Source organism: Arvicanthis niloticus, unplaced genomic scaffold (assembly GCF_011762505.2).
Source record: "Arvicanthis niloticus isolate mArvNil1 unplaced genomic scaffold, mArvNil1.pat.X pat_scaffold_65_arrow_ctg1, whole genome shotgun sequence".
Classification (NCBI taxonomy): Eukaryota; Metazoa; Chordata; class Mammalia; order Rodentia; family Muridae; genus Arvicanthis; species Arvicanthis niloticus.
Genome location: NW_023046273.1, coordinates 291,573 through 307,415, shown reverse-complemented (window position 1 = coordinate 307,415; position 15,843 = coordinate 291,573). Strand labels below are relative to the sequence as shown.

The 15,843-nt window shown below is 34.9% G+C and overlaps 1 protein-coding gene across 1 annotated transcript in view; it reads left to right on the top strand.

Annotated features, from left to right (window-relative positions):
• Nucleotides 1–15,843, top strand: part of LOC143433950 (uncharacterized) — a 290,476-nt gene that overhangs the window by 85,362 nt on the left and 189,271 nt on the right. Inside the window, exons 25-27 of the mRNA XM_076928190.1 lie at nt 3,571–3,956; nt 5,596–5,689; nt 9,885–10,270. Coding sequence (XP_076784305.1) covers nt 3,571–3,956; nt 5,596–5,689; nt 9,885–10,270 — 866 coding nt within the window. The remainder of the gene's footprint in view (nt 1–3,570; nt 3,957–5,595; nt 5,690–9,884; nt 10,271–15,843) is intronic.

The window sequence follows — 15,843 nt, the reverse complement described above, 5'->3', positions numbered from 1 at the left end:
TTATCCTACCCAGTCTGATTACTTGAGACCTGAAGAAGAGACATGAATGGATCAATTTTCATTCTTCTACATTCTAACCTCCAGTTGAGCCAGCACCACTTGTTGAAGATGCTGTCTTCTTTTCCACTTGATGGTTTTAAAACCAGCTCCTCTTTTGTGGATTCTTTGTATAGTTCTTTTTGTTTTTACTTGGTTAATTTCAGCCCTGAGTTTATTTCCTGCCTTCTACTACTCCTATGTGTATTTGCTTTTATTTTGTCCTAGAGGTTTCAGATGTGATGTGAAGTTGCTAGTGTATGTTATCTTCAGTGTCTTCTTTGAGGTACTTAGAGCTATGAGTTTTCTTCTTAGCCCTGCTTTCATTGTATACCATAAGTTTTGGTATGAGATGCTTTCATTTTATGTTTGTCTGGTAGAAAACACTCTTTGAAGCAAGATTGGGGCGGGGGGGATGGTAAAGATAGGAAGTTTCTTGGGAGAAAACCAGGAATGGAGATAACATGTAAAATAGAAATAAAGGAAAATCTAATAAAAATAAAAATAACAAAATAAGTTTTGTTTGTAGATAATATAATATGGCATATAGGAAATTAAGCCTATTACTTGATTTATATATATATTACATAAACACACTTATGAACTAATTAGGAGTTTGGCAAAATAACAATATATAACCACATTATAGAAATCAGGGTTGGTTTTTTTTTTTTTTTTTTTTTTTTTTTATACCAGAAAGGATAAAATTATAAAAATTCCATTTGAAGTAACATCAAAAAGAGTATGTTTTCAGAAACTGGTAAGTTGCTTCTAACATTGAAAATGATGTAAAAGTTAAATTATTTACTAAAAAGAAACAAAATTAGATTACATATAGTGTCTTATTTTCAAATTTACTGTCCAAAATCTAACAAGGAAGAGACTCTGATAATGGCTTGTAGACAAATGGGATAAATTTGAGATCTCAGAAAATTAAACCTGATTTTTGGTCAGTTGGAATTTACAGAAGTACCAAGGTCGTACTTCTGGTAATCTGGGTAATCTGGGTAAGGTGCAAAGACCACACATATATATTGTACTTAAATATTGTACTTATATTTATTATACTTATATACTGTAAATATTTACCTCACACCATCCATAAAAATTAGCTCATAAATGTAAATTTAAGAGCTAGAATAGTGAAACTTGAAGTTGTGATACAAGAAAATTTTTATGATTTTGTGTCAGAAAGAGTCCATAGATATGACACTAAACCTTGATTTTAAAATGAATAGCCTAGTTGTGATTGAACTGACAAGTTATGCTCACTGGTGTGATAGTGACATAAATGGCATGGATTTAATACTCACTCTAAAAGATGGAATCCGTTAATAATATTGTAAACTAGGCCAAAACTTTCTGACTGCCATGGTCATCGATATAAGGGAGACCTAGTACTATTTTTCAAAATGATCATTGTACTAAATTGTCCCTTAAGTTCCCATCTTTATACCCACAGATTAGTGTATCTCTCAACCCTCATTGAAGACATTTCCTTTTGCAGATGGTGATTAATACAGAGAACAGTAGCTGTTGAGTGTATTACCATCAATACCACTCGTTTTCCTCCCAAGATTTGGGGATTATTGAATAGAGGACTGAAGGAGTGTAAGCAGTAGATAGTGGACATCTGCAATAGAGTTTTCTTTATTGATCATGGTAGGACAATTATGTACATGAGCTAACAATAACTGTAGCTTCATGTACAACAATTGCATAAGATAAAGCCAGCCAAAATTTCAGTCAAAAAGCCCCATCCCTGTCTGAGACTCTATTTGGTAATTAATGGCTGCTGAACAAGTTTGAGTAACTTTTCTTCAAATATGCTGCCACTGCAAAGTTACCCATGTCCAGTAGATTGTTCTATGCTCTTGCATATAGAAGAAGCACTAATTAGACTCCTGGGGTTTGAAATAGACATGCACACAAGACTGCCTACAAACAGGTATGCGTGCACACACTCACACACACACACACACACACACACACACAGACACACACAAAAGGGGGCAGGGAAAACTTGAAGTTGTTTGGAATAGGGGAGAAATTGAAAGTAAGAAAATAGAGAGTGAGTTTGATAAAAACACATTATATGCATAAATGAATTTTTCAATAAAATTGTGTCTAAGGAAAAAGATAAATTGATAACTTGAGCTTCAACAAAGAACTTGTGAGCTTCATGATAAAAATGAAATGATAAAACACAGATAAGAAATCAGACACAAGATTTTGAATGAATTTACAAGCCATGTTTCATAGTTGTTATTTATATATCATAAATGTGTAATAATATTTAGTAATATTCCAAAGAGTGATAAAGAATCCATTTGAAACTGTCAATATTTTCAGTAACATTTTTCTGAAGAAATAGAAATTGCCATAAAAACAGGAGAACATGGCCAACTTGATTAAAATTAGGGAAAAGTAAACTTAATCTAGTAGATCCCATTTCATACTTCTGTAGTCATTATATTTGTTTTTTTAATGGCAAATAAATGTATTCTTGAAGATGTGGAGAAGTAGAACCACCCTACGCAGCTGCAGTGAATGCAGAATTGAAGATTCTATTTCAAATATGTTGTAAAATTTTTAACAATTAAAAAAATGAAATCCAAGAGTCCAACAATTTGAATTCTCAGTGCATTCCAAGGAGAAATAAAAATATGTATCCATAAAAGATCCTGTACATTATGGATGTTCAGGGCAGTGTTATTGATAATAGTCAAAAGATGGAGACAGCCTTAATGCACATAAGTTGACAAATGGATGTAAAAATGTAATGCACTCTACAAATTCCATTTAGCACTAAAATATATGGAGGCAATTTGGATTGTGAGAAAGAATGTCGCAAACTTTATTGTGTTTATCATCGAATAACTCTGGATGTACTCAAAATTATTAATGGTAAGGATAAGTACATCATTGTGGGTAGTTTTGATAGTCTTTTTGACACAATGTAGAATCAGTTTGGAAATGTGCATTCAATGAGAAAATTCCTAGATTAAGTTGGCCTGAGGTCATTCCTGTGAGGGATTTTTTGAATTTGGGCCACTGGGTTTGAAAGACTTACTGTGAATTTGGACTGCACCATTCTTGGGCTGGGCCCAGGGATATTGCAGTCTTGACTGACTGTAGTGTTAGCATGCATGCAATCATTGTTCTTGTCTGTGGATGGACTATGGCTAGCTACCACAGGTTCCTGCTCCTTTGGCTTTCCTGTGATAATGGACTATAACTTGAACTGGTAAACTGATCAAACCATTTCTAATTAAAAATAATAAAGAGAGAAAATCTGAAAACGAATGAGCAAATTGATTTTTTAAAATGAAGTATACTTTGTATATTAAAACACAACAGTTACTTGGGCTAGAGAGATGGCTCAGCAGTTTAGAGGTCTTGCTGCTCTTCTGATTGTCCTGGTATCAATCTCCAGCACCCATACACAGACATACATACTGACAAGACACTCTTTCCCTTAAGAGAAATAAAAGAATTAAAGTCACTTATTCTTAATATTAATTTTCATTAAAGGTCAGTGAAGAAGCTGATAAGCAGAAAGTCATCAGGTTACAATCAGCAGAAAAGCTGAATGACCGTTGGGTGCATGCATCAGAAGATCAGATTCAAAGGGTGGTTCGTGCTTCAGAAAATGGAAATCACAGTGCAATTCATGTATCAGAAAACCTGAATCCCAGTTCAGCATACACATTAGAAAAGGCGACTCAAACTGAGGACCCCGCATACACACTAGAAAAGGCGACTCAAACTGAGGACCCTGCAGCTAAAACCGTGATGAACAGTGTGGTGCATGAAGCAGAAAAGCCGAATCGCAGTGCTGCAGCCCTAGTTCTTCAAAAACAGCATGGAAAAACTAAAAAGCAACCTGTTCCTGTTAAGGAGAATCAACAAGAGGATGGGTAAGGCCACCGTGATATTTAACAGTAGATGTTACTCCCTAGTGATGCTCATAGGAACGATGACCATGTTGGATACTTCTTAAGCATGGCACCGTCAGACTTCCGTGATCATAAGATGCTGATAATCAATCAGATGTTATGTTTTCCAATTCTGTGGACTTTTTTTTTCTTTCTTTCTTTTTTTTTTGTAAAAGACAACCACAGTTGGCAAACTCATGTGACAACTAACATTCTAGAAGCTGGAGTAGAAGGGAGTTTTGATTGGAAATTAGAATAGTAAACAGTGTTTTGACAGTGTCTTGACAATATAGCACAAATTTATTGAGTGTGGGTCTTTTTAAGAGTAAAAGACTTGCCTCCCTGCACTAACCTTTTCCTTGACCTGTATTATTTCTTAATTATTAATCTTCATAATAAATTCTTAATTTATTATTCTCATTTCTTCTTAATCTCACCCATTTCTTTATTTATAAATTATCATTTATCATTAAGAAAATATTTAATTAAATTTGTCAAAATTCTTACAATTATTAAATTTAGAACACTGAACTCCCTCCATTTATTTATTCTTTTTACATGGTTTAGTAAAAAGATCCATTTAGTTGGTATCAAGAATAAATAAATATATCAATTAGGATATAAAAAAGCATACTTTCAATTGACAGGGAAGCCATAACCCAATTAAAAAGTGTTTGTTTATACAGATTCATCAGTAATTTTCAGTATGAGCCAATGGTTTTCATTCATAATCTGATTGTGTTTATTTTTAATATTAGAAGATTTTTAATATCAGAGTTTCTTTAAAGCATAGATTTGGAAATCCATACTTTATCATTTGATTTAAAAATAACAGCATATTTATTATTTATCTCAACATATTATATTCATTTCCTTTTAAAATGCAACATTAAATGAAAATGCATTTTGGAAAGATTTTTTTCTCTGCAGTTTTCTGACTGTTTTCTGTAGTTTTAAAAAAGTCTTTGTTTAATGGTAATTATCTAATATTCCCAACACTCCTAAACTTGAGAAATGGGGATTGCCTTAAAGTTTTGGTCAGTTGGAATTTATACTAGGGCAGGCTCAGACAGGGATACATAGAAAACCCAATTCTATCTTTACACTTAACAGACAAACACACACACACACACACACACACACACACAAATATGCACATACACAAAGAGAGAGAAGTGTGATAGGGAGATTGAGAGAGTTATCTTCATGGTCATTGTGTCTATCTTCATTTTAAATGTGAAAACCATTAGATAAACATAGGAAAACATCCGCAGGATTCTGCTTCTCTGTTACACTTTTCACTATATTGTATACAATGAAAGATTCTAGTGTTTGTTAATTCATATGGACCTGAAAATCTAGGATCTATATGGAAAAGCTGAATGTAGGATGTAATTTTCATGTTACTATAGCCCTCTGACTTCTCCCCAAACTTAACATAGACAATTATTCTTTATATTTTGTACATTATATACTTGCAAAATTTTCAAGCCCAGCTAGAAGAATGATGGTTACCAAGTCATTCATTTGAATAATCTTAGAAAAGTATCTGCACATTTCAGGAACTCTGTTTTGTAAAAGTTGATCTTTGAGTATAATTATTTTAAAATATGGTTTTTAGACTGAAGCAAGACAACCCGAAGAGAAAAGTTGAATCGGAACATCCAACACAGGATTCAGAACAGCTTCAGGTGATCTTGGATAGTACGAGTTTGGTAAGTCAGGTGTATTCAGAACACTGTTTTCCTTTGTCAAGTAGGGTTATATAGAAATGCTTGAGGCACCATGAGAAACATCCCATGAGCATTAGCAGGCATATTCACTCTGCAGAAATACATACAGGCAAAACTCCAATGCATATAAATGAAACAATGAATAAATTTAACAATTTAAAAATGATACATTTTAAAAATTAGATTTAGCTAATCAGTTGTGTCTTGTCATGTGACTGCCCTAGTGAGTATGGAATACTGACAACTTGCTGGACTTGGTTCTCCCCTCATACTATGTGAGTTCCAGAGTTGTACTCCAGTTACCAGGCTTGGTGTCAACTACCTGTACCCCCCCCCCAAAAAAAAAATCTTGTCTGTCTGAAATACATACACATACATACATACATACATACATACATATGTATACTGCTAAAACACTAAAAACTCTAAAATTCTAATAACTTTAAAATTGATGCTTTCTATTATTTGTGAATCTCACACATATGGATAATTTTAATGCATATAACCCCATTCTTGACATTCAACATATTCTTGAGATTTCTTCCCAAATTCATGCCTCCTTTTTCTTCTCCTCTTCCTCCTATTCCTCCTCTTTTTTCTCCATGTTCCTGACCATTTTTAATTATCCTACCCAGTCTGATTACTTGAGACCTGAAGAAGAGACATGAATGGATCAATTTTCATTCTTCTACATTCTAACCTCCAGTTGAGCCAGCACCACTTGTTGAAGATGCTGTCTTCTTTTCCACTTGATGGTTTTAAAACCAGCTCCTCTTTTGTGGATTCTTTGTATAGTTCTTTTTGTTTTTACTTGGTTAATTTCAGCCCTGAGTTTATTTCCTGCCTTCTACTACTCCTATGTGTATTTGCTTTTATTTTGTCCTAGAGGTTTCAGATGTGATGTGAAGTTGCTAGTGTATGTTATCTTCAGTGTCTTCTTTGAGGTACTTAGAGCTATGAGTTTTCTTCTTAGCCCTGCTTTCATTGTATACCATAAGTTTTGGTATGAGATGCTTTCATTTTATGGTTGTCTGGTAGAAAACACTCTTTGAAGCAGGATTGGGGGGGGGGAATGGTAAAGATAGGAAGTTTCTTGGGAGAAAACCAGGAATGGAGATAACATGTAAAATAGAAATAAATGAAAATCTAATAAAAATAAAAATAACAAAATAAGTTTTGTTTGTAGATAATATAATATGGCATATAGGAAATTAAGCCTATTACTTGATTTATATATATATTACATAAACACACTTATGAACTAATTAGGAGTTTGGCAAAATAACAATATATAACCACATTATAGAAATCAGGGTTGTTTTTTTTTTTGTATACCAGAAAGGATAAAATTATAAAAATTCCATTTGAAGTAACATCAAAAAGAGTGTGTTTTCAGAAACTGGTAAGTTGCTTCTAACATTGAAAATGATGTAAAAGTTAAATTATTTACTAAAAAGAAACAAAATTAGATTACATATAGTGTCTTATTTTCAAATTTACTGTCCAAAATCTAACAAGGAAGAGACTCTGATAATGGCTTGTAGACAAATGGGATAAATTTGAGATCTCAGAAAATTAAACCTGATTTTTGGTCAGTTGGAATTTACAGAAGTACCAAGGTGGTACTTCTGGTAATCTGGGTAATCTGGGTAAGGTGCAAAGACCACACATATATATTGTACTTAAATATTGTACTTATATTTATTATACTTATATACTATAAATATTTACCTCACACCATCTATAAAAATTAGCTCATATATGTAAATTTAAGAGCTAGAATAGTGAAACTTGAAGTTGTGATACAAGAAAATTTTTATGATTTTGTGTCAGAAAGAGTCCATAGATATGACACTAAACCTTGATTTTAAAATGAATAGCCTAGTTGTGATTGAACTGACAAGTTATGCTCACTGGTGTGATAGTGACATAAATGGCATGGATTTAATACTCACTCTAAAAGATGGAATCCAGTTATAGATATTGTAAACTAGGCCAAAACTTTCTGACTGCCATGGTCATCGATATAAGGGAGACCTAGTACTATTTTTCAAAATGATCATTGTACTAAATTGTCCCTTAAGTTCCCATCTTTATACCCATAGATTAGTGTATCTCTCAACCCTCATTGAAGACATTTCCTTTTGCAGATGGTGATTAATACAGAGAACAGTAGCTGTTGAGTGTATTACCATCAATACCACTCGTTTTCCTCCCAAGATTTGGGGATTATTGAATAGAGGACTGAAGGAGTGTAAGCAGTAGATAGTGGACATCTGCAATAGAGTTTTCTTTATTGATCATGGTAGGACAATTATGTACATGAGCTAACAATAACTGTAACTTCATGTACAACAATTGCATAAGATAAAGCCAGCCAAAATTTCAGTCAAAAAGCCCCATCCCTGTCTGAGACTCTATTTGGTAATTAATGGCTGCTGAACAAGTTTGAGTAACTTTTCTTCAAATATGCTGCCACTGCAAAGTTACCTATGTCCAGTAGATTGTTCTATGCTCTTGCATATACAAGAAGCACTAATTAGACTCCTGGGGTTTGAAATAGACATGCACACAAGACTGCCTACAAACAGGTATGCATGCACACACTCACACACACACACACACACACACACACAGAGACACACACACAAGGGGGCAGGGAAAACTTGAAGTTGTTTGGAATAGGGGAGAAATTGAAAGTAAGAAAATGGAGAGTGAGTTTGATAAAAACACATTATATGCATAAATGAATTTTTCAATAAAATTGTGTCTAAGGAAAAAGATAAATTGATAACTTGAGCTTCAACAAAGAACTTGTGAGCTTCATGATAAAAATGAAATGATAAAACACAGATAAGAAATCAGACACAAGATTTTGAATGAATTTACAAGCCATGTTTCATAGTTGTTATTTATATATCATAAATGTGTAATAATATTTAGTAATATTCCAAAGAGTGATAAAGAATCCATTTGAAACTGTCAATATTTTCAGTAACATTTTTCTGAAGAAATAGAAATTGCCATAAAAACAGGAGAACATGGCCAACTTGATTAAAATTAGGGAAAAGTAAACTTAATCCAGTAGATCCCATTTCATACTTCTGTAGTCATTATATTTGTTTTTTTAATGGCAAATAAATGTATTCTTGAAGATGTGGAGAAGTAGAACCACCCTACGCAGCTGCAGTGAATGCAGAATTGAAGATTCTATTTCAAATATGTTGTAAATTTTTTAACAATTAAAAAAATGAAATCCAAGAGTCCAACAATTTGAATTCTCAGTGCATTCCAAGGAGAAATAAAAATATGTATCCATAAAAGATCCTGTACATTATGGATGTTCAGGGCAGTGTTATTGATAATAGTCAAAAGATGGAGACAGCCTTAATGCACATAAGTTTACAAATGGATGTAAAAATGTAATGCACTCTACAAATTCCATTTAGCACTAAAATATATGGAGGCAATTTGGATTGTGAGAAAGAATGTCGCAAACTTTATTGTGTTTATCATCGAATAACTCTGGATGTACTCAAAATTATTAATGGTAAGGATAAGTACATCATTGTGGGTAGTTTTGATAGTCTTTTTGACACAATGTAGAATCAGTTTGGAAATGTGCATTCAATGAGAAAATTCCTAGATTAAGTTTGCCTGAGGTCATTCCTGTGAGGGATTTTTTGAATTTGGGTCACTGGGTTTGAAAGACTTACTGTGAATTTGGACTGCACCATTCTTGGGCTGGGCCCAGGGATATTGCAGTCTTGACTGACTGTAGTGTTAGCATGCATGCATTCATTGTTCCTGTCTGTGGATGGACTATGGCTAGCTACCACAGGTTCCTGCTCCTTTGGCTTTCCTGTGATAATGGACTATAACTTGAACTGGTAAACTGATCAAAACATTTCTAATTAAAAATAATAAAGAGAGAAAATCTGAAAACGAATGAGCAAATTGATTTTTTAAAATGAAGTATACTTTGTATATTAAAACACAACAGTTACTTGGGCTAGAGAGATGGCTCAGCAGTTTAGAGGTCTTGCTGCTCTTCTGATGGTCCTGGTATCAATCTCCAGCACCCATACACAGACATACATACTGACAAGACACTCTTTCCCTTAAGAGAAATAAAAGAATTAAAGTCACTTATTCTTAATATTAATTTTCATTAAAGGTCAGTGAAGAAGCTGATAAGCAGAAAGTCATCAGGTTACAATCAGCAGAAAAGCTGAATGACCGTTGGGTGCATGCATCAGAAGACCAGATTCAAAGGGTGGTTCGTGCTTCAGAAAATGGAAATCACAGTGCAATTCATGTATCAGAAAACCTGAATCCCAGTTCAGCATACACATTAGAAAAGGCGACTCAAACTGAGGACCCCGCATACACATTAGAAAAGGCGACTCAAACTGAGGACCCCGCAGCTAAAACCGTGATGAACAGTGTGGTGCATGAAGCAGAAAAACCGAATCGCAGTGCTGCAGCCCTAGGTCTTCAAAAACAGCATGGAAAAACTGAAGAGCAACCGGTTCCTGTTGAGGAGAATCGAGAAAATAATGGGTAAGGCCACCGTGATATTTAACAGTAGATGTTACTCCCTAGTGATGCTCATAGGAACGATGACCATGTTGGATACTTCTTAAACCTGACCTAGTCATTCTTTTAACTTATGACACTAAGTTACTGATAGTCAGATCTTATTGTTTCCAATTAATTGGACTTTTTCATGTAAAAGACATTCACATTTGGCAAACTCTCACTGAAAAGCTATGATTCTATGCTTCATTATCATTCACAGTGATAACTAGTTGTCTAGAACCCAGGGTAAAAGAGAGTTTTGATTGGAATTTAGAATAGTAAACAATGTTTTGACAGAATATTAACAATATAACACAGTTTTTGAGTGTGGGTTGCTGTAAGTATAAAAGGCTTGCCTCTCTGCAGTAACCTTTTCTTCGGCATGTATTATTTCCCAGGACTTGTAGAGTGTGTCAAGGTACCTATCCATCAAATGACATCTATTGGCAAATATTTTGAAAGTCTGTTTAATTTATTGTTCAGGTATCCAAAGTCACCTAGGTATAAAGTAATCTTATACTTTTCTCTGTATACATTCATGAATATTGAGCATAAAGTAAAATCAACTCTTTATTCTCTGGCCACATTTAACTGTGTTGAGATGGAGTCTGTCATTGTACAATCAACTATCAACCCACAGGCATCATTAACAGTGTCAAGATGGGGGTCTCTCATTATCCTGGTTTTGGTCACAAGCTCCAGGGATTGTCCTGTGTCTGTCTTCACAAGACTGTGATAATAAGTGCACATGATCACACCCAAGTTTCAAAAAAAATAACACTTGTTTGTGTTCACAATTGTGTGCATGCATATGCTACAGAATGCATGTACTCATCAGAGGTCAACATGCGGGAGTCACTTTTTTCTTTCACTGTGGACATCCTGAGTATCAAACTCAAGTCTGTTTTCAGGATTGGCTATGGGATCATTTAGAATTGAGCCGTCTCGCCTGCTCCATAACTAGCCATTTAATTTCTCTTGGAGTGTTGAATCCAGGTCCTTGTGCTTGCAAGGGAGAAATATTACCAGCTAAGCAACCATCAACCTCCTCCCTTAGATTCTGAAGCACATAGCTCAAGGTGAACATGGTGGTTCTGGTTCTTTGTGGTGTTTGTTGTTGTTTTTCAAGACAGGGTTACTCTGTGTAGGTTTGGTTGTCCTGAATCTCATACTGTAGACTCAGCTGGCCTGGAACTCAGAGATCTGCCTGTCTTTGCCTCTTGAATACTTGGAACAAATTTGTGTGCCACACACCTGACGACATGATAGTTTTTAATTTCAACACTAAGAAAGCTGAGGCGGGAGAATTAGAAACTTTGACTACATACATGCTTTTTCAGAAAAAAAAAAAATGTTTATGGCCATAGTACTGTCAATGAGCTGGATTTTATCTGAACTCAGAAGATATGCAGGGTTACTTCTGGTTAATATTTATCCTATATTAGTAATAATTATAGTAAAATAGGATCATAATGTGGATTTCTCATCTATTATATAACTTGAAGTCATCTGGAGATGAATATTATTTTCCAAACTATAATTTGGAACAAGCACCTTGCCCTAACTTCCGGATTTGAATTTTCAGCCTTCTGCTCAGCCAGCTGCCTGGGCTGGGGCATCCCAGCCAGTCTGTGTGTTCCACCCCTACACAATACCCGATAGGCTGTGAGGAATGCAGTAAGTTTAACACAGGTTCAGTCCTTAGAGCACTGAGTAACAACTGGGTCATCATTCCTGAGAGAAAACTTTTACATTCTATCACAAAGTGTTCCCCACATATAAGGAGTAAAGCATTGTTTCAAAATGAGTTTTACTGGCCACAAACGTTGTTTTTGATGAAAATGACAAGGAAATCCTTCTGTATTTGTTTCTATAAAATAATGCATATTTTTCTTTTTTTTGCTTTAACTCTTAAAATAATGGATGTAAAACCCTTGTTTTTCTGATGGTGGTGGTGATAATTTATTCCTGGATCCTGTTGCTCTTCCTAGTTACAGTTAATTCTCTCATATTAAGTCATTGCAATTAAAATAGCCAATAAATTCGATTGGAGAAATAAATTAGAGTGTTTTTGTTGTGTTTAATATATACATTTTTTCTGAAAGGATTTTGTGCTTTTGTAGGTCTATAAAGAACACTTCAAACATAAAGGACAAGGTATGAGAAAATAAATTTAAAATATAATTATTAAAATACAGTGTAAAATAAAAGCAATATATCATTAATTTAAGCTTATTTATGAAAGTAAAATTAAATTTTTCAGGTTTTTTAGATGTATGTAGACATTTTTGAAAAAAATTTATTAAGAAAGAGTAGCCAATATAAAGTTGTTTTCCATGAACTATGTTTTTATACCTTTTGTTATTAAGATACCCTGGCCGGCCCACAACTCCTAATTTAGTCCAGGCTGGCCCAGAGCTCACAGATAGCCACCTGCTTTTCTTTCTTGAGTGCTGTTTGTAGTATTAAAAAGAGAATATTTAACATATTTTAAAATTTACTAATTGGTATAAATATTGGGAGGATATCTGAAATTGCTTTTTCTCTCTTTATAGATCAATGAAGAAGTAATTCACATGTCTGACTCTGATGAAGCAAGCCTACTATGTGAGAGCAAGTCAGAGGACCATGAGACAGTCGATTATGACACTATCTTAGACCTGGTTGAACAACTGAGGAGGCAGAGCAAAGGTAGGAGTACTTCATGCAGTCTCTGTGTGTGCTATACTGGTGTCCACACAGACTACATAGGGCTGCCTGATAGAAAGAACACATTAGTGTATTGTTCATGTCACAGATGTGCTTGAAATCGAGAGAACTTGTCTCAGCAGGCGCTGCCACCAAGCCTTCTGCGCTTCAGTGTGCATGTGCAGGCCTGCTGGTCTTGCCATCCACTTTGGTTCTTTCCTATACGCCTGCCAGATCACGGTGTCATGGTCTCTGAGCACTAGGGTTACATGGGGCCTTTTTCCTCTGCCACTCCACTCACTTCTGGAAAGCCATTACTACTTTGGAGCCATTATTAAATTTTTTATGAAAATTTTATACAAGAGTACTGTAGTAGCATCATTTAATGCTATCCCCTGCCCCACAAGCCACCCATGCCCCTGCTGTCCTCTACATTCACTCAGATTCTGACATTTCCTTCTTTATTACGTTTACCCCCATCTCCAACCCATACTTTATACCGATTGCATTTTGAGTTGCTTCTATGCTCATTTGTATAAAACTGAGAACTTTATACTGAATAACTTAGAAGGGGGCTTATTTTAGAGAAGACTGATTTCCCCTCTTTCAGCAGCCCCTGATAAACTTTAGTCCTTCATTTAGGGGAGAGGTCTAGTGAGGTTTCAAGAGATGCTGGCATTTAGCAGGTCTTGTTTTGGCAACTGGACTATTGAGCTTTCATGGTGTAGCTTCCCTGTGTTATCTTTTTAAAAAAAAACTATTTAACAACACACATCTTGGCTACATGGCTCTTACAATCATCATGCTTCTCATTTCTGCAAGTTCCCATGAAACCCAAGGTGTAGGTGTTGCACTGTAGATATATCAATTGGGAATGTGCACCTGACACTCACTTATTCTTCGTATTTTCACCAGTGGAGGATGGAACTGCTACACAGTTACCATGTTATGCAAATATGCTTCTTTAATGAGGGGTGATAGTTGCACTAATCGCAGGTAAAAGGACAACTATTTGGAATACAATTCAGGTATAAAGCTTTAGGGAAATGGCAAGAGTAGAGTCTCCTCTAAAAGACTATTACCATTCTACCCATATAGGTAGTTGGCTGTACTTCTATTTCCAGTAATGAATTTCATCTTTTTGAGCAGACTGAATCCAATCCCACAGCTCTTTGTACTTCCTAGATAAAAGTGCTATCATTGTGTCACTGGGGATATCTTGGCAGGCTGAATTCCTCAGGCTTTACAGCTAGCTAGTACTATTGATTGCTTTTGTCACTCCATAGCATACATATCAACTTTAGATACTGTGCGAGCTAGTCCTTAGAAAGGAGACATTGGAGTCAACTCTTCTCATTTTATCCTCACAGTGTCTGAATCTTCAGTAGGGTCTTACCTTCATTTCCTGGGAGAAAAGCAAGTCAAGTGTAATAGGCTATAATGTTTTCAGGGTCACTTGTACACTCTTGAGTAACAACTGGAAGGGATATTTTTCATGTCTATCACTGTTGTCTTTTTTTTGTCTATGGGTGAAGACATATCATTCCATGTGACACAATTTCATATATATATATATATATATATATATATATATATATATATATATATATATATATTTCTTCTATGACTATTATCTATAGGTTTGGTCTTCTCATTTTATCCTGGATTTTCTGCATGTTTTGTGTTAGGAGATTTTTGCATTTTGCATTTACTTTGACTGTTGTGTCAATGTTTTCTATGTTTTCTTCTGTACCTGAGATTCTGTCTTCTATCTCGTGTATTCTATTGTTGATGCTTACATCTATGACTCCTGATCTTTTTAATCTCTATCTCTAGGGTTTTCTATCGCTAGGGTTGTCTCCCTTTGTGATTTCTTAGTTGTTTGTATTTCTGTTTTTTAGATCCTGGATAGTTTTGTTCAATTCCTTCACCCGTTTGGTTGTGTTTTTCTGTATTTCTTTAAGGGATTTTTGTGTTTCCTCTTTAAGGGCTTCTACCTGGTTACCTGTGTTCTCCAGTATTTCTTTAAGGGAGTTATTTATGTCCTTCTTAAAGTCCACCATCATCATCAGGAGATGTGATTTTTAAACCAGAGTCTTGCTTTTCCAGTGTGTTGCAGTATACAGGGCTTGCTGTGGTGGGAGAACTGAGTTCTGATGATGCCAAGTCACCTTGGTTTCTGTTGCTTATGCTCTTGTCCTTGCCTCTTGCCATCTAGTTATCTCTGGTGTTACCTGGTCTTGCTGTTTTTTACTGTGGCTTGTTTCTCCTGCAAGCCTGTGTGTCAGCACTCCTTGGAGACCACTTATGTCTGTAAGAAATTTGGGTATGAAAAGATGTGGCACAGGGTCAGCTCTGGGCATAGATGGAAACTGAAGAATTCTGTCCCAGGCTGCTCCTCAGTTCCTTTGTCCTGAGGGCTCTGGGCGGTTCCCTCAGAGCAGAAGTGGTTGCTTTAACTGTGTTCACAGGTATGTGTATGTGCACTCCTGGGAGACCAGCTTTATTTCAGCAGAATTTTGTATGGAGAGCTGTGGCACATAGTCAGCTCTGAGGCACAGCCGAAAATCAGAAGGACTCCTTTCTTTTTTAAGTGGATTAGAATTAGGTGAATTAGAGAATTGAGAAGAGAAAAGGATACACAGGAATATTATAGAAATTAGAAAAATAGGGATTAATTATTAAATTTACTCTTACACAAAATATTTTATAGCTATTATCTCACATTGATAAAAATATTTACATTTTGATACAAATGAAAGTAATATTTTCTTTCATTAATACAAAATTTATATATTGATGCAGGATTAATGTTTTTAATGGTATAAAACTTTATAATTGACAAAAAAGTTAAAATTAATTTTGTT